Here is a 26,958-nt window from a genome sequence, read left to right on the forward strand (position 1 = left end):
AGGGGATCTGATAACCATCTTCACGTATTTAAAAGGGTGCCATATAGAGGATGGAGCACAGTTGTTCTCTCTTGCCTCGGAGGGACGGACCAGAACCAATGGAATGAATTTAATTTTTAAAAAATCCGTTTAAACATCTGGAAAAAGTTCCTGACAGTCAGAGTGGTTTCTCAGTGAAACTGGCTTCCTCAGGAGGTGGTTGGTTCTCCGTCTTTGGAGATTTTTAAACAGAGGCTAGATAGCCATCTGATGGAGAGGCTGATTCTTTGAAGGCACAAAGGGGTGGCAGTGGATGAGCAATAGGGATGTGAGTGTCCTGCATTGTGCAGGGGTTGGGCTAGATGACCCATGAGGTCCCTTCCAACTCTATTATTCTATGATTCTATATGTGATAAGAAGAACGGTGCTTTCTCTCTCTTTCCAGGCGTCCTTGCTGGCCACGACAACCGCGTCAGCTGTTTAGGAGTCACCGACGATGGCATGGCCGTAGCTACAGGGTCTTGGGACAGTTTTCTCAGAATCTGGAATTAATTTGTCCGCCGAAAACACACACACACAGACAGACACGCACACCTTTCTCCACCGAGATCTGGAGAGATCAATGCTGCAGCCTATTGCTGTGAAATAACATTTCTACCTTGTATTTACAGGTGAAGTTTTTCTACTCACTGATTATTGCATAAATAGGCTTTCTGTAAATGACGTTTTAAAAAAAGAAACAAAATCAAGTAACGCAGAGGCGGGTGGGAGAAAATCAGTGACTTTTTTTCTTAAGAGAAAAAGGGGGTGGGGGCAATACCTGTATTAATGGTGACTGAAGCCTAAAGAGCCAGTCCGTCTTGTGTTTTGGTGGTTTGGCGACATTTGTCCTGGAGGGATTTCTGCTTGTGCCCGAGTCCTGCTACTCCTGTGCCCCCCTCCCCCTTTTTTTTGTACATAACTGAATATACACATAGCAGCCAATCATGTAACATTTTGTCTGTAAGTAAAGAAACAATGCATTTTTTAAAAAGGAGCCTGCATTTATATAGCTCTACGTTTAACCTGAAATGTCTTCTCTTCCTCCTGAATTCTGCAACGGAGCGACTTAGATTACTGTTTTAAAATGTGGATTTCTTTCTTTTTATTTCTTTTTCGGGTTTTTTTTTTGTTATTTTCTAATTCTTGGTGAATTTACTGTAGATACAGTGTGAAGTCAGTCAATGATCTCTTTGTGGTTTCTATAACAGAAGGTGTTTTGAATTACTGCTTGATCTGTGTTAGTTTTTCACACACAAAAAAAGTTCCCAGTGACTCCTTGCAATGCCTGGCGCCTTACTTGCTTGTTGAACTATTTATTGGAAGAATGGGGCTTGATCCTGATTGCCCGTCAATTCTAGCGAACGCCCTGGCAACTGAGGAGTGCAGGCACCAAGGAGCATCAGAGGTCATTTGGATCCATCTTTCAAAAAATAAGAGGCCGAACATCTTTGTTGGTCCGCTTCTGAGCTTCCTCCTGGCAGCCTTATGCCATGGCTTGGCCTGGTTGCTGAGGGGCAGATGCTGTAGCCAAATGAATGAGATGTGTTGGATGGGTCCTCTTTTTTGAATTAGATACCTGTCAAATGAGAATCATCGGTGACCTGCTTTTTAAAAAACGGTGTTTTCTGTGCTGGTGATCCGGCCTCATATGGGATTGAATCCAGAGCCAGTTTAAGCTTCTGGCAAGAGCTCTTACAGCGTTTGGGGCAAGCCCCAATTCCTGGGAGAATTTAGACCACTTTCCTATAGCGGGAAATGTGTTAGTTAGAAACTTTCCTGCAGCGGAATAGTTCTGCACATGGCAGAGGAATGATAGAAAGTTTAGGAAGCATTCAGATGTATGTCTCTCCTATTGCCACCTCCCCTGGGAATCCTGTGGAGGTCCAGTTTAGTGTGGAGTACGCCCAAATCCCCAAGTATTTTATTCAAAGTTCTCTCCTAGTTACACCCGGCTCACCACTACAGGAAATGCCAAAAGTTCACGGTAAGACTGCGGAGTTAGGCAGAGAATCTCACAGACATTCCATGGCAGAACAAAGCTGCCTTTTTATGTGCATGCAACAGAGTGTTTGTATCATGGCCCCATTCAGTTTCCTGGGTTTTAAGCTACTAGTTGCTGTGCCCTGGGTCTGAACTTTTCCGTGGGAACCAAGTACTGTGCTCAAGCAGGGAGACTTAGCTCCTCAGCTTCTTCTCAGATTTCTGTGGGAAATGAATTCCCCAAGATAAAGGGGTATGGTTGATTTGGAAATGTCTCTTTAAAAAAAATTAAATCAGTTTGTGGTGCTTGTAAAAATGTGCCTACGCTTGTAGCAGGCATTAAAATCAATTGGTTTCTTATGGAAGTGTTAGTGTTGGGGAAGAAATCCAGTCCTTGGTGCCTTCGTGCAAATGCGCATGCAGAGGTGGAAAGCAGGAAATGCTGATAATGGCCTTCCCCTCCCATGCACGCCACTCAGCGTGTGGGGAGACCAAGGGAGCTCTTCGTTCAAGGGTGGCCAAGCTGTGGATCTCCAGATGTCCATGGACATGCTGGCATGGGCTCATGGGAATTGCAGTCCATGGACATTTGGAGAGCCACAGTTTGGCCACCTCTGTCTCCCTGTCTCCCCGAGTCTCTTAGCAAGCTCCGGGGCTTGTCTGTTTCCAACCCGGCAAAACAGGTTTGTTTCTGAGCCATCTGCATGATCCAAGTTTTCTGCCAAATTTTACCCCTAATTCCAGCCTTTCCTGTTTGTCCCTGTTTACGGGACAGGGGATGGGGTAGGGGTAAACATCCATTCATGTGCCAATTGTCATAGATTTGGTAGCTATTGAAAAAAGAGACCAGCACATTCTAAACATGCAGGTGTGTATTCCTCCAAAAGAATATTCCACGTTCAGGACCAAATTTCAGGCCAAGATGTAGCTGTGTTTTCCACATGTTCAGATAGATTTAAGAAATGCCAGTAGGTAGGCAAAATGGCTTTGTATTGATCTTGATTTCCCTCCCGCCCTTCCATTCAAACCTACATAAGAGCAGCTGTAGTGGATCAGGGCCAGTGGGAGATCTAGTCCAGCCTCCTGTCTCACAGGGTCTAACCCAGACTTGTTCAACCTTTTGACCATGGAGGAGCCCCTGAAATAGTTTTTCAGACTCGGAGGAGCCCCAGAAGTGACGTCAGCTGGCCACGCCCCCAGAAGTGACATCACTACCTGCATCCTTAGTCCTCCCTTTGCTCCCTCCTCCTGGCTTCACTACTACTATGGTGGCCCTGCCTCATGTAGGTTGGAAAGAAGAGTAGGCGCTCAGAAGACAGGCCTAGATAGCCCCCCCCCCAATACCATGCCGCATCCCATAAACCCCTGTCAAAGCTCCCACAGACCCCCATGGGTCCACGGACCCCTGGTTGGGAATCCTTGGTTGTAACCAGGTGCCTCCAGAATTTTTCCACGTTGCTGGATTAGAGTTTGTGAAGCAACTGCCTCTGAATGTGGAAGTTCTATTTCAGTCATTGCAATTAACAGTCATTGATCGGCCTCTAGAACCCCTCCTTTGGAAGCCAGCCACCGGCACATCCATCCCAGACTGTGCGGGAGCCCCTTGGTGTGTCTATAGCCTTGTATTAAAAACCCACCCAAGTCTTTGTATTCAAAAGAAATGAAGTCTAGAAAACCCTCAACCACCTTTTTCAATGACTTAAGAGGGTAAGAAAGAGCGTGACCTTTCAACAGGAAACGCTCCACAGCTATCTTTACTGAAAACATAATAGCAAGGGGGGAGGGGAGGGGAAGATATTTCAAACAGAAGGTGGGAGACAGTAACAAAAAAACAAAAACAAAAAAACACAAGCATGCAAATATTTGGTGGACTTTTAAAATATGCCATTTGTTGTTCTGCAAGCAGTTGTGTGTATGTTCCTAGGTAACATTTTTGTCACCACAGCCTGATTCCTGTGGTGGCTCTCACTGGGTTCCTGTAGCTGAATGGAATGTATTACCCTTGGAGATTACGCTCACACAAGCTAATTCCCCCCCTACGTGAGGCTGTCAGAGTGGCCTGTGAGGGTAGCCAGCCAGAGCAATGGACTGGCCCAAGGTCCCCCATCAAGACTTCGGCTCCCTCGTTCAGGTTTGGCTCCTCCGGCCCCTCTAGCACCCAAACTGCCCTGAGCACAAATTCTGAGAGTTTCAACTCCTGCATCGATAACTTTTTGATCTACACCGGAGATTGTTGCTCCAGGAAGCCCCCGTGTGGATATAATCTGCCAGGTTCCAAACATCCCCTCAAGAAGGTCGGATTCGAGGCCTCCTTGATTTTAACGTATGCACTGTTTTACTGGTCTCTAGTGCTGTAAATCCCAGTGCCATGGTGTTACTTTTGAGTGTGTGAGTGTGCATTCCACATGCGTGTAGATAGCCGCACACCTGTAGAGAGTGGTCTGTCCGTTTGCACGTGTGTAGCTTTTTCCATCCCTTCCCCCTTGAACAAAAACACACGGTAGGAGTTGCCTGTTCAGAACGCTCACTCGACCATGGATTGAGGTCAATCGTAGCCAAAAGGATAAGGCCTGTGCATTTTTTAAGTGACGGGCTATCAGGCGTGTGCTGAAATGGTTTCATGGTTTTTAAAGCGGCAGTCAAATAAAGGAAATCAGCAGGTTGCAGTTCTAGGCAGCCCCCAGTCCCCCCCCCCCAGTCAGTTGGCTACTAATCCCCATAGCAAGTTACTGTGGCTGTAGGGTTGTCTTGGCAGCTGTGGACCTGTTCAACACAACCCTCGTTGGCAGAAGGGTTGTGCATTTGTGTCTGGTGGAACGTCACTGAGCTCAGCTGCCTTCTGGAAATCCTCCGTGAGCTTTAGTGGGGCTGGTTGAGAAGCAGAACGGTCTCTGGTAGTATTGTTGTGGATTTCCAGCTTGGCATAGTGGTTAGGAGTGCGGACTTCTAATCTGGCGAGTCGGGTTTGATTCCCCACATGCAGCCAGCTGGGTGACCTTGGGCTCCCCACAGCACTGATAAAGGGTTCTGACCAAGCAGTAATATCAGGGCTGTCTCAGCCTCACCCACCCCACAGGTGTCTGTTGTGGGGAGAGGAATGGGAAGGAGATTGTAAGCTGCTTTGAGACTCCTTTGGGTAGAGAAAAGCGGCATATAAGATCCAACTCTTCTTCTTTACATGGAAGGGGATTCTTATCATTCAATGTATAACACAAATAATGCAGCGTGCATGAGAACCAGGTTCTGCCACTTCCCCCCCCAAGCCACTTAATTTGGATGACCTGTACCTAGGGTAAAGAAAAAGTGGAAATTTGTGCCTCACGGTAGGGCAGGTTTTGAGTCTGATAACTCTTTTGCTCCTTAGAGAAGTCTTTTGAGTTTTATTTCTCTGCGTTCTTGGTTCTGAAATTTTCCACCATGGGCATCTGTGTGGCCCAGTGGCTCATGCGTGTTGCTTAGCTTAGCTCCCCCCATGTATTTGAGCCCCTGCAAATGCCAGGGGCTTGATGGTGAAGTGGGGACGGGGGCATCTCACTGGCAGCCTCCAGCAGCCCAAGACTCCCTGCTTTCAGTGACTAGAAGGCAGGAAACGTGCCGTGGCCATGCTGGACAGGGACGAGTGGAGGCCAACGCACTCAGGGAGGAGCTGAAGGGCCACTTTTTATCCCAGGCATCACCAGTAGGTAGGTGCAGTAGGTGCCTCTTCTGTTTTGCTCCTGGCCAGGTGCTCCCCACCCCAAGGCCTAAAAATCTGTGTTAGGATGAATTTAATGGAGGTTGATTTTTCCCAAAGGAAAAGCAGCCCGCCTTCAGCTTGTATCTTTTTTTGAAAGTGGGGTTGATTGGAGAGTGGGCAGGTTGGGACAGCGAAACTGCCATGAAGCCACGGGGAATGCCAGGCATAATCTGAAGTTCATTGAGGGAGCTGCCTGGTTGTATGTTGTTTCACACTGAGGTTGGGCCAGCTTTGTCTCCGAGGAGAAGATCCTGTCCTTGACCCTTGAGCATTTGCTGGCAGGGGCTCATGGGAGTTGTAGTCCATGAACATCTGGAGGACCACAGGTTGACTACCCCTGCCATATAGTGATAACCTTCCCAGTAGCACAGAGAGAGAGAGTTGGTGAGTGGATGGTCTCCTTTCTCTCTGTTCCCACCAGGTGTCATAGAATCATAGAACTGGAAGGGACGCGCAGGGACATCTAGTCCACCCCCCTGCACAATGCAGGAAATGCATCCTATGTGCTTCGTGTGTGCGTTTTTCCGTGTCACCAAGTATTGGCAGGTAATTCCAGGTTGGTTTCAAGTCAATTGTGTACTGGAGTGACCACGGATAGCATATCCTGTAAAAGTAGCTGAGACTAGATTGGCAGTGTCCCTAAATGAAAGGAAGGCAGCCATTTTGAACATGGAGTTTTAAAAACTTCCCATGCGGGGGCTCCAATCACAGGAGAGTTGGCAGGTCTACGTTCCTGCCAAGCCTAGCTGCCCCTCTACCTCTCACTGCTTTGTGGTTGTGCTAACAACACCCACTGTTCTGCCCCTCACGCCGATTGGGGTCCAAATCTCTGCAGGCCCTCCGGGTTCGTTTCTCCTTTCTTCCATGCTCACCGCAGCCTCTTTTAAGCTGCCCTGCGTGGCGTCCCCACCCCCTCCGTGCATGGACAGAAGCACCGTAAACACACACACCGGGGGGGGGGTCTTTGGGACCCCCCCAGCTGCAGCCAGGAAACACCACGTGTCCGATTATTAATCTCACCTTGAAAGTTGGGGCTCCGTGCTTCCCTCTCCTACCTTAATCTGGCACGTATGTTGCCCAAGTGACTTCTTCCACATTTGAGGCACTGTGAGCCTTTGCGTCCCCACCCCCGCCCCCCTTTTTTCAAAAGCCAATCGCTGGTTGTGTTAAAAAAACAAAAACAAAAAATACAAGACTGTTAAAACGCGCAGTGGTGTTATGGTGAGTATGTGAACAGTGTTACTAATTAATGATATGGTAAGAATTTCTTTTCTCAATGTGCCTGCCTTCCTTGTGCCACACAATGTATGGTTTGGGGCTTTTTTTTGGGGGGGGGACTCCTATGGGCATCATGGATCCGATTTCTAGCCTTTATTCTTAACGACACAATGGTGCTCTCTTTGTTCCCTTGCGCCGCGATGCATCCAAAAAGCACGCATGTTGCTGCATAATTCCCCAAAGGAACTGCGTTGCGCTTTCCAGAAGCGGACAGTCCTTTATTTCGCTCTTTACGAACGAATCTCCCATCTCCCTGGAATGCTTTCTTCCCTTTCCATCACTGCCAGCATCTTTTCAGGGGAGAGGGGAACCTTTCTAAAACACGACCAGGTACTAATTGATTCCCACACTGCCTTTGGGATTTGTGTGTTCAGAAAAGTCTTAAAATCCTCTTCTTTGGGAAACGAAATTAACCCATCATCCGAATAACAGAGAGAACGCCGTGACTTGTGTGCCATTTTGTCCTTTAACAGTGCTTGTTGTATCCAGATTTCCCTGTGGAAGAAAAAAAAAATCACCTGCTATGAACTGTTTATAGCCCCCCCCCCACGCCCCATGAATCTTTCCTTTGTATTTGTACAGTGGCTCAGTGAAGTATGTTGCCCTGACTTGACATTGTAACCAATAAACAACTGCTTTTAACTATGCTTTTCTTGGGCTGCGTTGACTTCTTTCCCACCCTTTCCCAAGCAGTCTTGGTTTGACATCGCAAGGCGGGGTTCAACCGGTGAAGCTGAGTAGGTTGGGCTTCGTTAGCGGCCTGATGGGAGCCTTACGACCTGTTGTTCCTTGGAGGAGGGTGTTTTAAATCACGCTGTCTTAATTCTGCTTGCCCTTCAATACGTATCATTGATCGACTTTATTCTGTCCCAAGGACTCAAGGTAGCCAATGCAGTTCTAGGTTTCTTCCTTTATCTTTGCATTGCCCTGTCCTAACAGCTTCGATTGATGCTGCCTGATGCTGGATCAGACCTCCGGCTCACCACAGACAGTGTTGTCCACTCCAGGATTGGCCAAACTGTGGCTTTACACTTATACAGTCCCATTTTCCTGCCTCCCCAGGCAGAGGAGCATCCCTAGGAGAGGTTATTTCAGAATGTCACAGAGAGCAGAGACAGGTTTGCGATTGTCTTGTACATGTGCCATAAAAGTGCCTTAGGAATCCCAGAGCTTTTCTTGGGCGCTCCCAGGAAAGGCAAGAATTGAAATCGCAGAATCAGAGCACTGAGGTCAGGAGAGGTGAGGGGTATTTTTAAAGATTTTAGCCGCTTCAGAAAAATCCAGACTGCAGAGGCAGCCCAATTGTGCTCGAGATGTGACTGGAGGGTGACCAAATTCCTAACTGACTACATGCCTCAAAGGAGGCATTTGCAGCTCTTGGGAGAACTAGGCAGCTCCCCCCCCCCTTCCCCCCGGAGAAAGGCCGGCTTATCCAGTGGAAACAGTGCCCTGGGCCCACAGTACTTTTAGGGGTTGGCAATTTAAAATAAGAAAAATGAACGTTTAGGATCAAAACAAAATCCAAGTCCAGCAGCACCTTCCATACCAACCAAGTTTTATTCAAAGCAACAGCTTTCGTGTGCACACTCCTTCAAATACAAGCATCAAAGGATTTTGGGGGGTCAAACATTAGATTTTTTTTCTTAGCTCAAAAAAAAATATTCAAGGCCCACAATTGTCTATTAAACATCAGTTATATCTTTTTTGAAATATTGCTATTGATGTGGTGGGAGGGGCCCTTGAAAGCAAAACTGCTCAGAGGCTCCAAAAGCCATCATGCATGCAACAACCAGGGATCAGCACCACACAGGGCCATCCAGTCCAGCCCCACACCTTTTCAGGGACTTAAAAAAACACACTCTTGGCAGGTACCCAGTCTCCTAAAAACTGCCAACGAAGGAGACCCCGCCACCCTCCAAGGCAGCTGATTCCATCTACAAACAGCCCTCGCCTTCAGGAATTGCTTTCAGGTATTTAAAGTGGAACCTCCGTTTCCATAATTTGAACCCACTGCTCATGGTCCTTGTCTCTGGGGCGGCAGGAAACAAGTTGGCCTCCTCTTCAGCATGTCCACCTTTTATTTAGATCAGCACAGCTATCCTCTCCCCCTTGCCCTCCTCCAAGCTACACGTACAGACTCTCAGCCTCTCATAAGGCATGGATTCCAACCCGTGCACCATCCTAGTCCCCCTTCTCTGAACGTGCTTCAATTGGTCAGTATCCCTCTTGAACTGCAGCCCCCAGAACTGGACCCAATATCCCAAGTGAGGTCCAACCAATGTGGAATAGAGTGGAGCTACAGCTTGGTGCTGTGGTTAGGAGTGCGGACTTCTAATCTGGGGAGGCAGGTTTGATTCCTCGCTACTCCTCCACATGCAGCCAGCTGGGTGACCTTGGGCTCCCCACAGCACTGATAAAGCTGTTCTGACCGAGCAGGAATATCAGGGCTCTCTCAGCCTCACTTCCCTGTCTGTTGTGGGGAGAGGAAAGGGAAGGTGAATGTAAGCCGCTTTGAGACTCCTTCGGGTAGAGAAAAGCGGCATATAAGAACCAACTCTTCTGCTAGAGTTTCTGCGTTCCCCGCTTGGGGCAAAAGGCATTTCCATCCATCCCTGAGACTTAAGCACACCTAAGAAGTAGCCAGAAGAGCTACTTGGCTAGTTGAAAGTCTGATACTGTTCAGTCTGAGTCGGGATGGGGGAGCTGGGTGGAATACGGAGGAGAGGCAGTGACTTTTGGCAACACACAGCTGGGGTGGTTAGAGGAAAGAATTTGGGTGAATGTAGAGAAAGAAGTCAAGAGTGGGCTCTTGGAATCCAGAACGGGGTCTAAAGAATCTCAAAGACACTCGACTGCCGTAGAAATCTAGAAGTTTTATTTATTCAGTCATAACTTCCAACAGAAAACTGGTATTCTTGCAAAGGAAACGCTGATTGTCATAAGGAGTGAGCAAGCTTTCAACTCTCTTCTGTCCGCGGGAGACAGCTGGCCTCGAGCCCTTGCTGTTTAGAGCGGGGGCGGTCAACCTGTGATCCTCCAGATGTCAATTGACTACAATTCCCATGAGCCCCTGCCAGCAAATGCTGGCAGGGGCTCATGGGAATTGTAGTCAATGGACATCTGGAAGACCACAGGTTGACTACCCCTGGTTTAGAGAACAGCCTGCCCTACACGAAGCATCACATCTCTGCCGCCAGCAGGAGACACCAAACGTCTTGTGTTCCTGCTGCTGTTTCCCCAACACACGGACAGGACAAATCAGCTGCAAGGACAGCCTTCAGGTGCTTTCCTTGGCAAGCACGCACATAGAAAGGGCAGATTTGTATCAATGTCCCCAGAGTTGGGGAATGTGGCCTGGGAATCTCGGATAACCTGAACTGGGCAGTCATGGTCACTTAAACAATTTTTTAAAAACCTGGCTGGCTGCAGCTGTCTTTTTCCCCTTCTCTGGCTTCTAGGCAGATTGCATGAAACATTGCAGGTGGTTTAAATGCACCAGTGGGCATTTGAATGCAACAGCGGGTGTGTGACAATTTCTTGCCCGGCCAGAAACTAGAGTAGAACCCAGGAAGTGCCTTCCAGTAGCCCTTGGTGACCAGTGACCTCTCCCTTTCAAGCACCCGGCACGAAAACGGGAACTAAAAAAGAATTCATTCTCCTTTTGTTTTTTAAAAAACATGCATGTTTCACTTTACTTCTCTTAAAAAAATGTTTCTGTGCTTGTTCACACACACCTGGAAAAAGCATTACAAAAATGACATGCAACCGTTTGTTAGGGAAGGGATAGTGGGTGACGGACAACCGCAGTTCCTTCGAGGTGACCCCCAAGGGGGGCCCAGAAAGGAGGCCAAGACTTTAAAAGAAGCCTTAAGAGGCTCCCTCGTTTATGCACTATATGGGTCAAGAAGGCCACTGCTGACGGATCATCCCCCACAAGTGAGAGGTTCACTCTGTAGCTTGTGCCAGTTTTTCAACCCACATGATACATGTCTGTGCAGGACAAACAGAGTTGCCGAGAAGCAAACAGCCCCCTGCACTCCATTCCCTTTTTCACAATGCACATCAGGCTCTCTGAATGAATTTTAGGCCATGTACATGAAATTTAGTGATAATTCATTACTCTTGCAGATGGCCAAGGGCCCTCTCATTTTTCCTTGCTTGGAAGTTCCTATTTCTTGGGGGGAGGGAGGGGGGAGGGAGGGGGGGTCCTGTCCTACACATTTTTGCCTTCGTCAGGGGTTGATTCGCGATAACATTGGTTTATGTCCAACCATGAATTAAACTGCACATTTTTATGCCAGACCTAACCCAGTGTAATACTGAATTAACCCTTATAGGGAGCCAAAATGTGTGGGACAGGACCCCCCTCCCCCCGCCCAAGAAACAAGAATTTACAAGTGATGATGAGAAGAAGGCCCCAGTTAGTTAGAAAAACAGTGCAGAAATCTTTGTGGCCAAACTCACAGTTTCCCAGGAAACTCAAGTGACCCTCAATCCGCCGTCTCCCATTCTAGCATTCCGCATCTTTAGCTTGGGGGTATTTGGCGATCATTTTCGCGGGGAAGGAAATAACAGCAGGGCAATGCCTCGCAAAGCTATTCAACATACTCTGTCAATTCTTGCAGTCAAAGAACGGTGTGATTTTAACTAGGGAGTATAATTTGACAAGGACGTTAAAGCTTCCATGCAGAGTTCAAAAACTGGCTTCAGAAGAAAGTGAAATCCCCTAGCAATCTGGGATTGCCTGTAATTAGGTTCCATACACCTTAAATAGGCTCTCACTCAGTACTTAAGCTCCATTAACGGAGCTGCAACACACATTCCCACAGAGAATCCCAGCTAAGGGCCAAAGGAGACGAGATGCAGTCCCTGGTTTTATACTGAAATGCCTTTTAAGAATACCACAGGGCCCCAGTACTGGCCAGAGCCACTGCTGCGTGTGGCCCCTCCTCTCAGCGGGGTGGTCCTGACCAAAACTGGGGGCCCACGATGTTCTTAAAAGGTGTTCCAGGCCTCTACAAAACAGAGGTGCAAACCCAGGGATGGCACCCTGTCTAGCTTGGCTCCAGGAGTTACTTTTCCATAGTTCTCTTTTTGGGCTGGGCTGGGCGAGTCCCTCTTCCTGGATGCCAGAAAGAAAGGCTTGCCCCTGGGGTAAAAGCGAATACAAAATACTACAGAGCTTGCTAGTTTATTTCTTTCCTTCCTTCCTTTTCCTTTTCCACATCTCCGAATAAGACATTATATATATTCACCAGTTCATATAAATAAATTTTCAGAAAAACTGCAAAAATGACCCAGTCGGCAGGTTCAATAATACTTGCTGCCTTCTGCGCCTCCGGGAAACCAGTTCATTACCTACGAATCAAAAAGGATTTGGGCGGCAGTTGGGAGAGAGGGGGACGGAGGGGGGCTTGCAAAAATTCATGTGGTTCGAGGGTGGGGAAAAAAATCACATCATCTTTGGAGTTCCGTCTGGGGCAGTGGGCAGACAGACGAACGCGTCCCTCTATTTCGCCTGGAGGAACTGCTTTGTGAAACCGTCGAGCTCTTCTTCCAGCTGAACGGCTTTTTTCCTGTAAGGCAAAAAGGAGGGAAAAGTTCGGAGATGCCAGGCGTGGACCAGGCCCGATTGTGAATTCATTCACTGTCTGTAACTGCTGAAGGGAAACCAGAACCATCTGCACCAGCAGAGTCAAATTCATTTGTTACAAGAGCCAGGCCGGACAGAAATGTCACTTTGTCGGAAGAAGGATTTTATACCCCGCTTTGCACTGCCTGAAGGGGTCTAAAAGCGGTTTACAATCAGCTTCCCTTCCTCTGAGGTAGGTGAGACTGAGAGAGATCTGACAAAACTGCTCGGTCAGAACAGGACTATCAGGACTGTGACTGGCCCAAGGTCACCCAGCTGGCGGCCTGTGGAGGAGGAGCGGGGAATTAAACCTGGCTCACCATACTAGAAGCCGCCCCTCTTAACCACTACGCCATGCTGGCTGGTGCATCTCATAAAATATAATGCCTGGTACCAGAGATACAAGCTTCATAAAAAGCACAGGCAATTAACAATGGTGACTGGTGAAGAACAGCTGCCTCTAATCGGGGCATGATTCCCCGCCCCTCCACAGGCAGGCAGCTGGGGGGGGGGCCTTGAGCCAGTCACAGTTCTCCCAGAACTCTCTCACCTACCTCACTGGGTGCCTGTTGTGGAGAGAGGAAGGAAAGGTGATTGTTAAGTCGCTCTGAGGCTCCTTCGGGTAGTTAAAAGCGGCATACAAAAATGCTGGCAGGGGCTCATGGGAATTGTAGTCCATGAACATCTGGAGGATCACAGGTTGACTACCCCTGCTCTAAGAGACATATATTTACTTATATGAAGTTTGTCTGAAACACTAATAATTTAATGTCCCTTGACAAAGCCAGTGGGCGAAACGCATTGGGACTGCTTTGTACAATTAAGAATAAAGAAATAATAGAAGATTCAAGACTCTACAGAAGTCTATTTTGAATATTGTGCTTGCCACCTTGGTATCCCAGCGCCTTTGTATTTGATCCTTCACTGGGTCCTACCCTTCTTAATTTATCATTTTTGCTTTAACAGACTTAGAAGCAGCAGAGGGATTTCATGAGGATCAAAGAGTTGGAAGGGACCTCCAGGGTCATCTAGTCCAACCCTTGCAACCTTTTCCTGATTCAAATGTCAAGAGAGTGAGCAGGTGTTTGGAATGACAGAGAGGCAGCTAGTTAAGGCAAAGGGTTAAGCTTCTAACAATAACATAGCAAACGCTGGCAGGGGGCTCCTGGGAATTGTAGTCCATGGACATCTGGAGGGCCGCAGTTTGACTACCCCTGGTCTAGACTCTCTGCCAAACAAGATACACGGAAGGGAGGGGGGGGGGAAGCAGGAAAAATGCATGTGATGCCTGAAGCATCCCCACTTTGACCCCCACCCCACCCCAAACTAGATTCCCCCTCAAACTCAACACAACCCCCTGAATTCAAGTTGAGCTTTTTGAGATTGTCCATTTTAGGAACAGCAGCCCCCACATTCAACCCCCGCCCCCGGTCCCTCCAAAACCAGCCTCCCCCCGTCCCTCCCCGTCACTTACCGTAGCTGCTTGGAGTTGCTCTGAATCTTCTCTAGCTGGTCGACTTCTTTGGACAGCTGGGCTATCTCACGCTCTAGGTTCCTCTCGGTGATGTCGACCTGCTGGCAGAGGCGCGCAAACGTTGTGGCCATTTCCCTGCAGGAGAGAAAGCCACCGTCGATCAGGTCAATAAAATCAGAATCCAGAAGCACCTTTAAGACCGAGAAAGATTTATTCAAGGCGTGAGCTTTCGAGTGCAAGCATAATAAATCTTGAATAAATCTTTCTTGGTCTTAAAGGTGCTACTGGACTCTGATTTTATTGTGCTACTTCAGACCAACACGGCTACTTGTTTGAACGGATCAGGTCCTTCCACTTGTTATGCCTGTTAGGCCCAGACCACAGTCCTGATGCCTGTTCAGGAGCAGCGAATTTTCTGTTAAGAATGTTTCCTCTGTGTTGCAACATGGACAAAAAGGGGGCACATGGGGGGCCCCCATTCATTCTAAGCAAGCACTGAGGATACACAAATACACAGAGCTGCCTCTGTCCTCTCCCTGCTGTTCTGTGAGACAGAGGGCTGACTGAAACAGCACAGAAGTAAGTAATTGCTTCCCAAGGTGAGATCTGCTCTCCTCCCAATCCCTTCAAGAAAAAAAGAAAGAAATGGGGTGGGTGGGAGATTTTCAGATTTTGAAAAAAGAACCCAACTGTACAACAAAAGCCACGAATCTAAATCAAGTGTATTCTAGGTTAGGTTGTCTTGGAAAGAATGCCCCAAGAGAACAAACCTTGTGTAACAAGACCAGCCCAAATTCAGTTTCTACCCAGTTTTTCACTCTTCAGTGGAGTCTCAAAGCGGCTTGCGGTTGCCCTCCCTTCCTCTCCCCACAACAGACACCCTGTGAGGTAGGTGGGGCTCAGAGAGCCCTGATATTACTGCTCTGTAAGAACAGCTCTAGGAGGACTGCGACTAGCCCAAGGTCATCCAGCTGGCTGGATGTGGGGGAGCGGGGAATCAAACCCAGCTCAGCTGATTAGAAACTGCCGCTCTTAACCCCTACACCAAGCTGGAGCGTGCATCTCCCTAAGCGTCCCACAGGGTTTGTCAGCCTCTGGTCGTGTCTTTCCCAAGGCACTGCACCACTTGCTCATAAAGGAGGGCCAAGTGGGCAGCGCCTTTCCCTGGGGGCAGAGCCCCCCCCCCCCCAAAGAAGGGGATCAGCATACTGTTGCACTTGGTGGCTGCAGTTCCTGCTGGTGAAGGTGACAATCAGCTGCAGCTTCTCGGTGGCATAGTTGACAAACTGCTGCTTGAAGGCGCGCTCTTTGGCCCGGGTCGTCCAGGTGAGCCTCTCGTAGAGATACAGCAGGCCGTACAGGCTCAAGGAGAGGGAGATGACCTTCCAGCCCACCGTCCGCCACACCTGGAAGAGAGAGCGGAAGTTCAGTGACCGATGGATAAGGAGGGCAGGAGAAACAGCCCCCGCCTGTCACGAAGCCTTTGGTTATGAGATGGGAAACGCAAATTATGCAGGGGATACGGAAGGTCGAGAAAGAGGTATCTTTCCCCCTTTCCCTCCAGGACGTGAATTTGCGGGCGATCAATGGGGCAGATGAACAGAGAAAAGGAAGTCCTCCTTCACCCAAAGAGTAATTAGGAGGACGGCAACAAGGACAACTAGCTTCAAGAAGAGACTGGATAAAGATACAGAGCAGAGGCCCATCAGTGGCTTTTAGGTCTAGACCAGGGGTAGTCAACCTGTGGTCCTCCAGATGTCCATGGACTACAATCCCCATGAGCCCCTGCCAGCATTTGCTGGCAGGGGCTCATGGGAATTGTAGTCCATGGACATCTGGAGGACCACAGGTTGACTACCCCTGGAGCACTCTGTTCGGGGCAGTGATGGTCGGCATTCTTGGCGGGAGGTCTTCTGGAGTTCTAGCCCTGCTGGTGGACCTCCTGATGCCCCTTGGGTTTTGGCCACTGTGCGACACGAGCGTTGGACTGGATGGGCCATTGGCCTGATCCAGCATGGCTTCTCTGTTGTTCTTAAGTGGATGACCCCGTCCCAGCTCTTCCACAGCGTACAGAGAGCCACAGTTCCTCCTGAAGAAGTACGGCATGCATCGGTATTGTCACGGAGGGGGCCATGCAGAGCCAGACGGAGAGGCAAGGCGGCATAGGCTACATGTTGCCACCCCCTCCCCCTCCCCAGGTGGATCTAACCCTTCCTACGATTTCCCACCAGGGGAAAAAGCAACAAGGGCACTTACCACTCCTCCGACAATGATGACGGTCATGGAGGTCCGGGAGGTCAGCGATGCCAAATTCGTCACCAAGGAAACCATGAGCTCCTCCTGCGACGGATTCTCCGGAGCCAGGATGGGGGTGCTAGCAGCGCAGGGGGTGGAGGCGACAGACCGCGGGAGCTAGGAGAGAAGAGGGCGGGAGCTGAGATCAGGGCTGGCCAACGCAGGGATGGGCCTTCTTGAGCTGTTCCGTCTGGGGGTCTACTTCTCCCTTGGCCAAAGGAACGGGAGGGGGAACATTTTAATAAACCTGCGTAACATGGCCTGTGGCTTCAGTGCTGACAGCTGTGTTGAACACACATGCACTTAAGCATTGCTCAGCTCGCGAGCAGAAGGGGGCTTTCAGGGTGCGGCCCAAAATAGCAGAACTGGTTGCCCAGGGATTTATTATTATTCAGATTTATTATCCGCTGCTATCTCACAGCAGGTTACACTAAACCAGGGGTAGTCAAACTGCGGCCCTCCAGATGTCCATAGACTACAATTCCCAGGAGCCCCCTGCCAGCGTTCGCTGGCAGGGGGCTCCTGGGAATTGGAGTCCATGGACACCTGGAGGGCCGCAGTTTGACTACCCCTGCACTAAACGATAAAACCCCCCATTATATATAAAACCAAAAGCTCACTCCAGCTACGAGGCAATCTATAAAAACCCTGAGTCCTGTCCCACCCACGCCCCTCCTTCCCCAGAGCTTCAGGGGACATAACATTCAGAGGTGCCGATGCCCCTAATACGTGTACAGCATGAAAAGGAAGCGGCCCCTGATCTTCCGTGCTCTGGCGGAAGAGTTCCGGCTTAGAGGCCCAGCGGAACAGTGCAAGCTCCTGCAGGGCCCTCAGCTCTCCCGGGAACTTATTCCACCAGGTCAGGACCAGGACCAAAAAGGCCTTATTTATTATTTATATATTTTAAATTAGGTTTCTATACAGTCCCTATCCCCCTCAAAGGGCTCGGGGCAATGTAAAAGAGAAACATCCATAAAATTGATTCAAATGGTTTAGCCGTGTTGGTCTGAAGAAGCACAATAAAATCAGAGTCCAGGAGCACCTTCAAGACCAACCGAGATTTATTCAAGGCGTTGAATAAATCTTTGTTGGTCTTAAAGGTGCTACTGGACTCTGATCCATAAAGTAGTAAAAGCAATAATTAAAAGTAACGCATCTCCAGCACGCACACACATCCACACCAGTGGGGGGGGGAGTGCCGTATGGAAGAAAAAGAAGAGTTGGTTTTTATACCTCAAGGAGTCTCAAAGCAGCACAATCCCCTTCCCTTCCTTTCCCCAGAACAAACACCTTGTGAGGTAGGTGGAGCTGAGAGGGCTCTGAGAGATCTGCTCTGTGAGAACAGTATTATCAGGGCTGGGACTAGCCCAAGGTCACCCAGCTGGCTGCATGTGGAGGAGCGGGGAATCAAGCCCAGCTCACCAGATTAGAAGCCACTGCTCTTAATGCTGGCTAGGGAAAGAAAGGGAGGAATGGAGGAAGCTCATCCTGTTATAGGCTGCCCTGACCTCAACCAGGGGCCCTGGAGAGGCCCTGGAGAACTGTGATAGTTCCGTCAGGACCGGGATCTCAGCTGGCAACTCATTCTACCAGGATGGGGCCAGGGTCAAAAAGGCCTGGCCTCTGGTCCAGGCCAGGCGAACATCTCTAGGGCCAAGGATCACCAGCATGTTGTTGTTTGCTGAGTGTAAATCACTCTGGGTGACATGTTGTGGGTTCTACCCCTTTGGAGGTGTTTAAGGGGTGGTCACACAATTATTTCTCAGGGATGCTTTAGGTTATCCTGCATGATTCAGGGGATTGGACTGGATGGTTTCTGGGCCCCTTCCAACTTTTTAACTCTATGATTCCTACAGGACAATGAAATCCCCTTCCCCAAAGGAGGAAGACAGACACATGCATAGAGAGAATGTGTGTGTGTGTTTGTGTGTGTGTGTGTGTGTGTGAACTAACAACCATCTCTCTGCGGAAGCTCACTGCAGGATCCAAACTGTGCTCTGCTGTCAAGTCCTTCTGTGCAAAGTGAATCCCATGTTGATCCTGGAGATGTAGCAAAGAGTCCAGGAGCGCGTTAAAAACTAAAAGGAAACCGTAGCAGGATTGGAGCTTTTGTGAGTCGCCGCTTACTACATCAGGGATCTGCAGGCTAAAAATGATTGTGGCTGGGCAGGAGCCTTCCTGAGTCACCGCTCCCTTCTGCAGATGCCCTGCCCCAAATGGAGTTAGTTTTCAAGGTGCTGCTGGACACTTGCTCTTTTCTACCGGGACAGATGGATGAACCTCCTCTCCACCTGCCAGTAGTGGGAGGGGGGGAAGTTGAGTTTGCCAATCTCCGCCATGTTGGTAATGTTTTTTGTCTTTTAATGGGGTTTTAATGGGGATTTTAGGACACTGTAACCCACCACAAGCCGTAAGGGAGTGGCGGGAAACAAATATAATAACAACAACAACAACAACAACACGGCTGCCCATCTTGATAACAAGAACAAGAAGAACAAGAAGAACAAGAAGAACAAGAAGAACAAGAGGCTGCCCTTTCATCAGCATCCGCCTGAGTGAGCCGCCAGCAGGAGCTCCGTCCGCCCAGGAAAGCCCCTCGAAACACTCACGGCGAGGGTGGGCTCCGCTATGCCCAGGAGCACCCGGTGGGCGTTCTTCGGGCCGAGGAACCGGCTGACCAGGGCGGTCCAGCCCATGGAAAAGCGGAACGTGATGTCCTCTTGGAAATCCGCGCACAGGCTGTGGCAGTTCAGATCGTAGCTGAGGTCAAACTTCCTGCACGGAATGAGCACGTGGAGCTGGCTCTGGACCTCGGAAGGCAACAGCGGCTTCAGGTTCTCTGAAAAGAAGAAGGACGGGGAAAAGAGGGAGGAGGGAGCGGGTTAACAGTCGGCCTTCTAGACTTGGGTCCTCCCACTAGAGTTGCCAGGGGCCGGCCTGAGCCTGCCTTTTGATCCGCACCGGTAAGATTCCAGGTTAGATCTTACAAGCGAAAGAGGAAAGGGTTAGACCCTACAAGCTCTGCCGTTTGGAAGAGGGAGGAAAGGCCTCTTTTGACCTCTGCTTCCCTAAAAGATTCCGGGCAGCAGAAGCCACGAAGCTGCCTCAAACTGAGCCAGTTGGGCTGTCAAGGTCAGCATTGCCTACTCAGACAGGCAGCTGCTCTCCAAGCTCTCGTTCGGCTGCCTCAAAATGGATGCCACTGGAGGCGGAGCCAGCCGCAAATGAATGGCTGCGGCTTTACTTCTCTTGTTGTTCTGTAGTGGGGTGGCTGCTGCCAAGAAATAAACGCGGACGGAAATAAATGTCTTGGCCGGAACGGTGCTGTCAGCGTCCTGATTTTTTAGTTCCATTCGGAGATGACAGCACACAATACAGACGCTGAATCCTCCTCGGATGAACAGTGAAGGGAGCCACAAAAGTGAATGCTGGCACGGGATAAAAGGTTAGCGCTGAGGCCGTGGAAAGCAGCCAGCACCGGCCGGCCCTCTTGGCCCGAGAGCCTGCCCCAGATTCCTTCAGCTCTCCGATGTCCTTACTGAGAGGCGCTGCCACCTTGAACCTCTCTGAGCAGGAGAAACAAAACCCAGGGATGTGCCTTCCCCATGGAAGACTCAGGCACCGAGCTAAGCAGGCCCCGGAGGGGGAGAAAGACCTTGGGAAAGGAAGCTAAGATGGGAATCTGGCAGGGAATTCTGTCTGTCCTACACTCACAGCAGAAAGAATTGGCAGGAGAAGAAGAAGAAGAGCTGGGTCTTTATGCCCCGCTTTTCACTACCTGAAGGAGTCCCAAAGTAGTTTGCAAACACCTTTCCTTTGGTGCTTCATGGTCTGCAATGTCTACTTACAGCTCTCCAGGGTCTCAGATAAGGGCTTTTCCCATCACCTCCCGCCTGGTCCTTTTATCGAGAGGTGCTGAAGACTGAACCTAGGATCGCCTGCATGCCAAGCAGAAGCTCTTCCACTGAGTTGCGGCCCCTCCCCATCCACCCCCCCCCCACATGTGAGAGGGAACCACGACGTTCCTCCACGCAAACGTTACCGATCATCTTCTGCTGCGACTGATACATGGACAGGTTGACTTCGCTGGAGCACCGGTCAGCCAGGTTCCTCCCCAGGCCTTCTTCTATGTGCTTGTTGAGTTCCTGGAGCATTTCGTAGACGGGGAGGGAAGCAAACGGTCAACGGATACTCTGACCCAGGGGTAGTCAACCTGTGGTCCTCCAGATGTCCATGGACTACAATTCCCATGAGCCCCTGCCAGCAAACGCTGGCAGGGGCTCATGGGAATTGTAGTCCATGGACATCTGGAGGACCACAGGTTGACTACCCCTGCTCTAACCAATGCCAAGACTGAGAGCCAAGTGCCCGGCATGCTAAGCCCAAGTGGCGCGTCCTCATCTCAGGACGTTATCATTGCATGCCAACCCCACTAGGAATGGCTGCAAGCACAAATGAACCGGTTCATGTCCTCTCTTGATCACTTCATGGACAGGAGGAAGGCATGAACACACACAGCTGCCTTATACTCAAGTCAGCATGGTGTATTCCAGGGGTGGCCAAAGTGTGGCTCTCCCGAAGGCCCATGGACTACAATTCCCATGAGCCCCTGGTCTACTCCGATTGGCAGTGGCTCTCCAAGGTCTTGGGCTGAGGCCTCTCCCACTAACTACTGCCTGGCTCCTTTAACTGGAGATGCCCGGGATTGAACCTGGGTCCTTCTGTACGCCAGGCAAATGCTCACCCACTGAGCCACTGTCTCCAACACTGGGGTGTAAAGGAAGCCTTCTGTTTGAGGGAAGAGGCCCCTCAAATGCCTGCCCTGCCAGCTAGAAGGGCTCTCCCATGGCAGAGTTAAGGCAACCAGCAAGCTAATCGCCTCCCTTTTCTCTCAAATGCATTAATTCACACCCAGAGGAACAGATTACACGATTTCTGTTTCTTTCTTTGATGAAAGGTAAACTTTCCATCAATTAATGACATCATAGGTGTCAAAATGGGTATTTTGGGGCCCCCTTCTTCCACTTTTCCATCTGTGGCCCCCTTCAAAGGTACCCTCTGTTGGGAATGGCTGCCCTACAGTCATCTGAAGAAGAACAAAATCTCTCACGAAATGTTATACTTTTAACAGCTGACATTTCTTTCCCCAAGATTCTGATGTTCGGTTTTTATCCCACTCCTCTTCTTTCCCCAGCGGACGCTGAAAGTGGACTGCAGTACAAAATACTACAACAGAAACTAGCAAACAGAAAATATATTATCGGGGTTGGACTAGACGACCCTGGAGGTTCCTTCCAACTTGATGATTCCATGATTATTGTTTTGTTTCAAACACACACAAACGGACACAAGTCCTCAGCTTTGTTCAAGTCATTCAACAGGCAGAATGCAATTTTAAGAAAATGTCACCTCTACGTGGGACTTACACTTTTATACAATTTCAAGACCTGGGGCGACGGGTGAAAATCAGAGCAAAATTCGTCTACCAGCACCGAAAGTCGACAAATCTCATCGGTCATGGCAGAAGACACCTGGAAAAGATGGAGCGGGCAACAGGGCAGTCAGAGCAGGAAAGGTCTTTGGGGGAAATGCAAAGAGGCTGTCGGGGCAGGGGAAAGGATTTGTCCGGGGACATCAGCAATCCATACAGGCCTTTCCTGCACGGAGATCACACAAGCCTTGCTGTAGACCGAGGGCCCTTTGTCGTACTGACAACCACTGTGCAAAACAGGTTGGCCGCATTTTCTGTGTTTCAGATGGGGGGGTGTGCTTGAGAATGTGCAACACACCTTGTGTGGTTGTCGAGTAGAGAAGCCGTTCTGGAGAGCGGCAGGGTGCTCTGCCCTCCAGCCCTGGCCGATTTACCTTGTTGGCAACTTCCTCCGTGACCTCTTTGATTTTCAGCTTGATGTCGTCCGTGAGAAGGTTGAGCTGGTTGCGGACAAACTCCAGCCTGTCCTTCTGCTCCTCGCGCTCCTCCAGGGAACGTACTCTAAAGCGGTGGGAAGGGCAGGCGGTCAGCCACCCCGGGAATACCCCGGCAGAGACAAACCCAGACACACACACCCCTAAGAAAAATAATAACACCTCCTCTATGATCGTAAGGACCCATACAGAATCAGCAGGCCTTGACTCATTCAGACCCCAGACCAGGGGTAGTCAAACTGCGGCCCTCCAGATGTCCATGGACTACAATTCCCAGGAGCCCCTGCCAGCGAATGCTGGCAGGGGCTCCTGGGAATTGTAGTCCATGGACATCTGGAGGGCCGCAGTTTGACTACCCCTGCCCCAGACCCACCTTTGCCACTGTTTTCCCTGCCACTGACTCCCCCCACCCCCACCCCGCAATTCTTGTGCTGACCTAATGCAACAGAGGCCAGGGCTCCTGTCATTTCAGGGGTCACTAAGAAGAGAGTCTACCATGGTGCGACTTTTCTCACTCAAACCCAGCCACTTCGGTGAACCTTGGCTTGGTTCCTGGGCCTTTTTAACTTCCCAGGCCTTTTAGCTTCCTTTTTAACTTCCGACTTCCTTTTCGTCTCCTTTTTAACTTTCACCTTCCTTTCGACAACTTTTAAACTTCCCGGCCATGGGATTTTTCCAAAAGCAAGCTTGAAAATGTGGAATCATAGGAAATATCTCTGGTGAGGCAAGTGAGGTGAACCCACAAAGATGCCTCAGACTGAATCAGGTCCTCGGTCCATCAAACTCGGTAGGGTCTCCTCAAATGCAAGCTCTCCGAGGCTCAGGCGGAGGTCTTTCAGATCACCTCTGGTCCTTTGGAGATGCCAGGGATTGAACCTGGGACCTTCTGCATGCCAAGCAGATGCTCCACCACTGAGCCACGGTCCCTCCAAGACCAGGCCCACCGAGAAATCCGTACTTACCACCGCTGATCAGTGCAGCCTGCTAAGGGATGGGTATCTCATGGCACAGGGAAGACTGTTTAACAAGAGATACTCAAGCACAGGGGAAGAAGGTGGACGTCAAGGGAGAGGCCTACCTTTGGTCGGCAGCCGCCACGTTTATGGAGTCCATAATGTTTTTCACCGTGTCTAGGATCTGTTTAGCTCTGACCGTGTGCTGCTCAAACTTGGTTTTCACGGCTGACTGCGAGATACACTCCTGCGAGGGCCCAAGCCACAACACGTTACTGCGGTCCCGTCACCGACGCAACGGAGGCATTTCTAGGTCAAAAAGGCACTCTGGGTTGCCACTAGCCAACGCTAAACCCAAAGAGCAAAGAAGCACATTGGAAACAAAGAACAAACAAGCACACAGAAGGACACCGGAACGTGAAAAGGGAAACCATAAGAGTAGGCGCTCTCATTTAGGGTACATCCACAGTAACGTGCAGTGGACAAAAGAAACAAGACTGTTAAGAAAAGGCAAGCATGCAGGCATTGGGGGTTAGCCATTCAGATTAGGGCTGCCAGCCCAAAGTTGGGAAACAGATGGAAATTTGGGGGGCAGAAACAGGGTGGGGAGGGACTTTCATAGGGTCCCTCCATTTTCTCCAGATGGTCTGTTACTTTCTATGCTGTGGGAGTGGCCTGGTGTTCTCACATCCAATGGGATGTTGCTGTTTATCCATCAGATTCAACAAGAGGCTCGACCACATGGACCACTGGTTGCATCACTAGAGCCACTCCAATGTGGACTACCTCCCCACATAGATTTCAAATGTTGGGGAGGGTGAGGAGGAAGAGGGGGAAGAGAAAGAGTTGGTTTCTTTATCCCACTTTTTACTACCCAAAGGAGTCTCAAAGTGGCTTACAATTGCCTTCCCTTTCCTCTCCCCACAACAGACACCCTGTGAGGGAGGTGAGGCTGAGAGAGCCCTGAGATTACTGAAGAAGAAGAAGAGTTGGTTCTTATATGCCGCTTTTCTCTACCCAAAGGAGTCTCAAAGCGGCTTACAATCACCTTCCTACCCTCTCCTCACAAGAGATACCCTGTGAGGGAGGGGAGGCTGAGAGATCTTCTCACAGGCCTGCTCTATGAGAACAGCTCTGAGAGGACTGTGACCAGCCTAAGGTCACCCAGCTGGCTGCATGTGGAGGAGCAGGGAATCAAAGCCAGCGCACCAGATTAGACGCTGCCCCTCTTAACCATGGCACCATGCTGGATCTTGAGTCCATCAATGGATATTAGCTACGATGACTAAATGTAACCTTCTTGTTTAGAGGAGGAGAAATATGTATCCTTTTATCTTTTCACTCCTATCTGACTTTCCGATTCAGTCACTTACATTATTTAGAGTCCACTAAGTTCTCAGGGGAGCCTCTTGTGGAGCAGGGTGGTAAGGCAGCAGACATGCAGTCTGAAAGCTCTGCCCATGAGGCTGGGAGTTCGATCCCAGCAGCCGGCTCAAGGTTGACTCAGCCTTCCATCCTTCCGAGGTCGGTAAAATGAGGACCCAGCTTGCTGGGGGGTAAACGGTAATGACTGGGGAATGCACTGGCAAACCACCCCATACTGAGTCTGCCATGAAAACGCTAGAGGGCGTCACCCCAAGGGTCAGACATGACCCAGTGCTTGCACAGGGGATACCTTGACCTTTACCTTCAAGTTCTCAGGAAGGCTCAAGGCAGACTAAGTCAAATACAATCCACAGGATGGGACATCCAATGCACGGTGCAATCGGATGTAAAACTGTTACTCATGTGACCAGGAAATAAATACAGTTTTTTCCCCCCACTTTCTCCAGTCTTTTTAGTTCAGAGTCTTTTTCCACTGCCTTAGCAACAACAAAGGGGCAGGATTCAAAGCAAAAGAGGGGGAGGGAGAACGAAAGCGAAAGAAGAAATGAGCATCCTTGTTCCTCGACGAAGCAGATCTAGAAATCAGCTATGAAAAACAAGAGCTTTGTAGAGAACAGCACAGAGCTAGAGCTAGACAAGGGGGACAGGAGATTCCAGAAAGGGAAGAAGGTGGGAGGCACCAAGGGTCACCACGTCACCCCGCACCCTGTAAGCAACCAGAGAATCTGCAGCAGAACTAGAGAGCGCAAAAGTTAGTAACGTTATCGAGAAAGACAGAGAAGGCAACATGTAAAACGCAAACCATTTCATCCGTCACTCTTGCAGAGCACACAAAGGCATCTTGTGCGGAATCTGACCCAATTTAGCAGAATGTTCCCTACCCTGAAAGACAGCAGCCCCCGAGTATCTCAGGCAGAAAAAAACCTCATTTCCAGAACCTGCCTTGGACTGGGGAGACCAGGGATTGAACCTGGGACCTTCGGCATGCAAAGCAGAGTCTCTGCCACTAAGCCACTGCTGACAAGGGGTTCAATTCCAGTCACCTTCTTTGGGCTGATCCTGCGTTGAGCAGGGTGTTGGACTAGATGGCCTGTATGGCCCCTTCCAACTCTATGATTCTGTGATTCTAAATAGAAACATCGCAACAAGGCGATATACAAAGGAAGAGTGTGGTTTGGGGGTTTAACCCCCTCAAAAAGATTAAATAAAAGAAATAACACAAAAAACCACGCACTGAATCAATTAACACCTATCCACAAAGGTACGAGATAGAAAAAATGACAGGAAAGGAGTTTAAAAACCCAAGGAAACAGGAGAAAGAAATAATTAGGAAATTTCACAAAGACTCTGGAATGCATTGTAAGCTCGTTACCTCTTTTAAAATCCTGCGCACAGGCCTACGTCACGAGTGTAAATGGGCGGGGCTCACCAAAAAGCTATTAGGTAACGGTGCACTGGTTTTTAAGTTAATCTTTTGCCAATATTCTTCTCCCTCCCTCCCCCACCCACCTCCAATCCCAAATTCAGGCCACGAGCCAGTTGGGTTCAACAAGCAATAATCACACCACATCGATGTTTTACAGGAGGAGGAGGAGATGATGAATCTCGTGTCACAGCGCTGATGCTCCCACACGAAGCGAGCGGTCCATTAAAGTGCTTTTTCTTTTAAAAACGCGCCCCCGATATCATAATTAGCGCAATTAACTGTTCATTTGTATCAGAGCGCTTGGAGCCCTGCTCTGCCAGCAGGCAGCAAGATTTCCTGGCTGATAAGTTTTGATTTTCATTGTGATGAAAATTTTACGGGTTTTCGCTTGGACACGTTGCTGAAACGTGCCCTGAAACCCTGTTCCCTGGTGGAATGGACGGGAGGCAAATTAATTTGTGCACACACCAGGTTAGATCCCCGCCTCTGTGGCCAGCACACGGGGAAGCACCCTTCCCCGCTTCCCTTTCTGCCCACACACTCTGCTCCCATGTCCCTGGAGCCAGGGGACCCAGAAACACCAGGGGGGAGGGAAGAGGGACTCCGCAGCGGAGGGGTTTTAATTGGCAAAATCACCCCCTGCAGAAAACAGGATCTGAGACATAACAATTATCTGCCATTTGATATATCTTTGCCCATGCACCACTGTTGGAGCCAGTGCTTAAGGGCTGGCTGAAATGTCACAGCCCCTCCACAAATCTCACCAAGCAGCTTCTGCCTGTGGAACAGCAGGGCTGGATCTGACCGCTTCCGTGACATGAAACTGCCTTATACTAAATCAGATCCTTGGTC

At 49.7% G+C, this 26,958-nt stretch overlaps 2 protein-coding genes across 6 annotated transcripts in view; one reads left to right on the forward strand and one right to left on the reverse strand.

Moving 5' to 3' along the window:
* GNB4 (G protein subunit beta 4) overlaps window positions 1-7,662 on the forward strand; it is a 59,748-nt gene extending 52,086 nt beyond the window's left edge. For all 4 annotated transcript variants that reach the window (XM_077348329.1, XM_077348331.1, XM_077348332.1 and 1 more), the window contains exon 10: window positions 425-7,662. In XM_077348329.1, the coding sequence (XP_077204444.1) occupies window positions 425-531 (107 nt within the window). In that variant the 3' untranslated portion in view covers window positions 532-7,662. The remainder of the gene's footprint in view (window positions 1-424) is intronic.
* An 891-nt stretch (window positions 7,663-8,553) lies between these two features.
* Window positions 8,554-26,958, reverse strand: part of MFN1 (mitofusin 1) — a 29,347-nt gene continuing 10,942 nt past the window's right edge. For both annotated transcript variants that reach the window (XM_077348334.1, XM_077348335.1), the window contains exons 10-18: window positions 23,420-23,541; window positions 22,282-22,408; window positions 21,843-21,947; window positions 20,459-20,561; window positions 19,026-19,255; window positions 16,378-16,533; window positions 15,331-15,527; window positions 14,122-14,256; window positions 8,554-12,591 (exon numbers count right to left, since the gene is read on the reverse strand). In XM_077348334.1, the coding sequence (XP_077204449.1) occupies window positions 12,525-12,591; window positions 14,122-14,256; window positions 15,331-15,527; window positions 16,378-16,533; window positions 19,026-19,255; window positions 20,459-20,561; window positions 21,843-21,947; window positions 22,282-22,408; window positions 23,420-23,541 (1,242 nt within the window). In that variant the 3' untranslated portion in view covers window positions 8,554-12,524. The remainder of the gene's footprint in view (window positions 12,592-14,121; window positions 14,257-15,330; window positions 15,528-16,377; window positions 16,534-19,025; window positions 19,256-20,458; window positions 20,562-21,842; window positions 21,948-22,281; window positions 22,409-23,419; window positions 23,542-26,958) is intronic.

The sequence above is a fragment of the Paroedura picta genome, chromosome 8 (assembly GCF_049243985.1).
Source record: "Paroedura picta isolate Pp20150507F chromosome 8, Ppicta_v3.0, whole genome shotgun sequence".
Lineage (NCBI taxonomy): Eukaryota > Metazoa > Chordata > Lepidosauria > Squamata > Gekkonidae > Paroedura > Paroedura picta.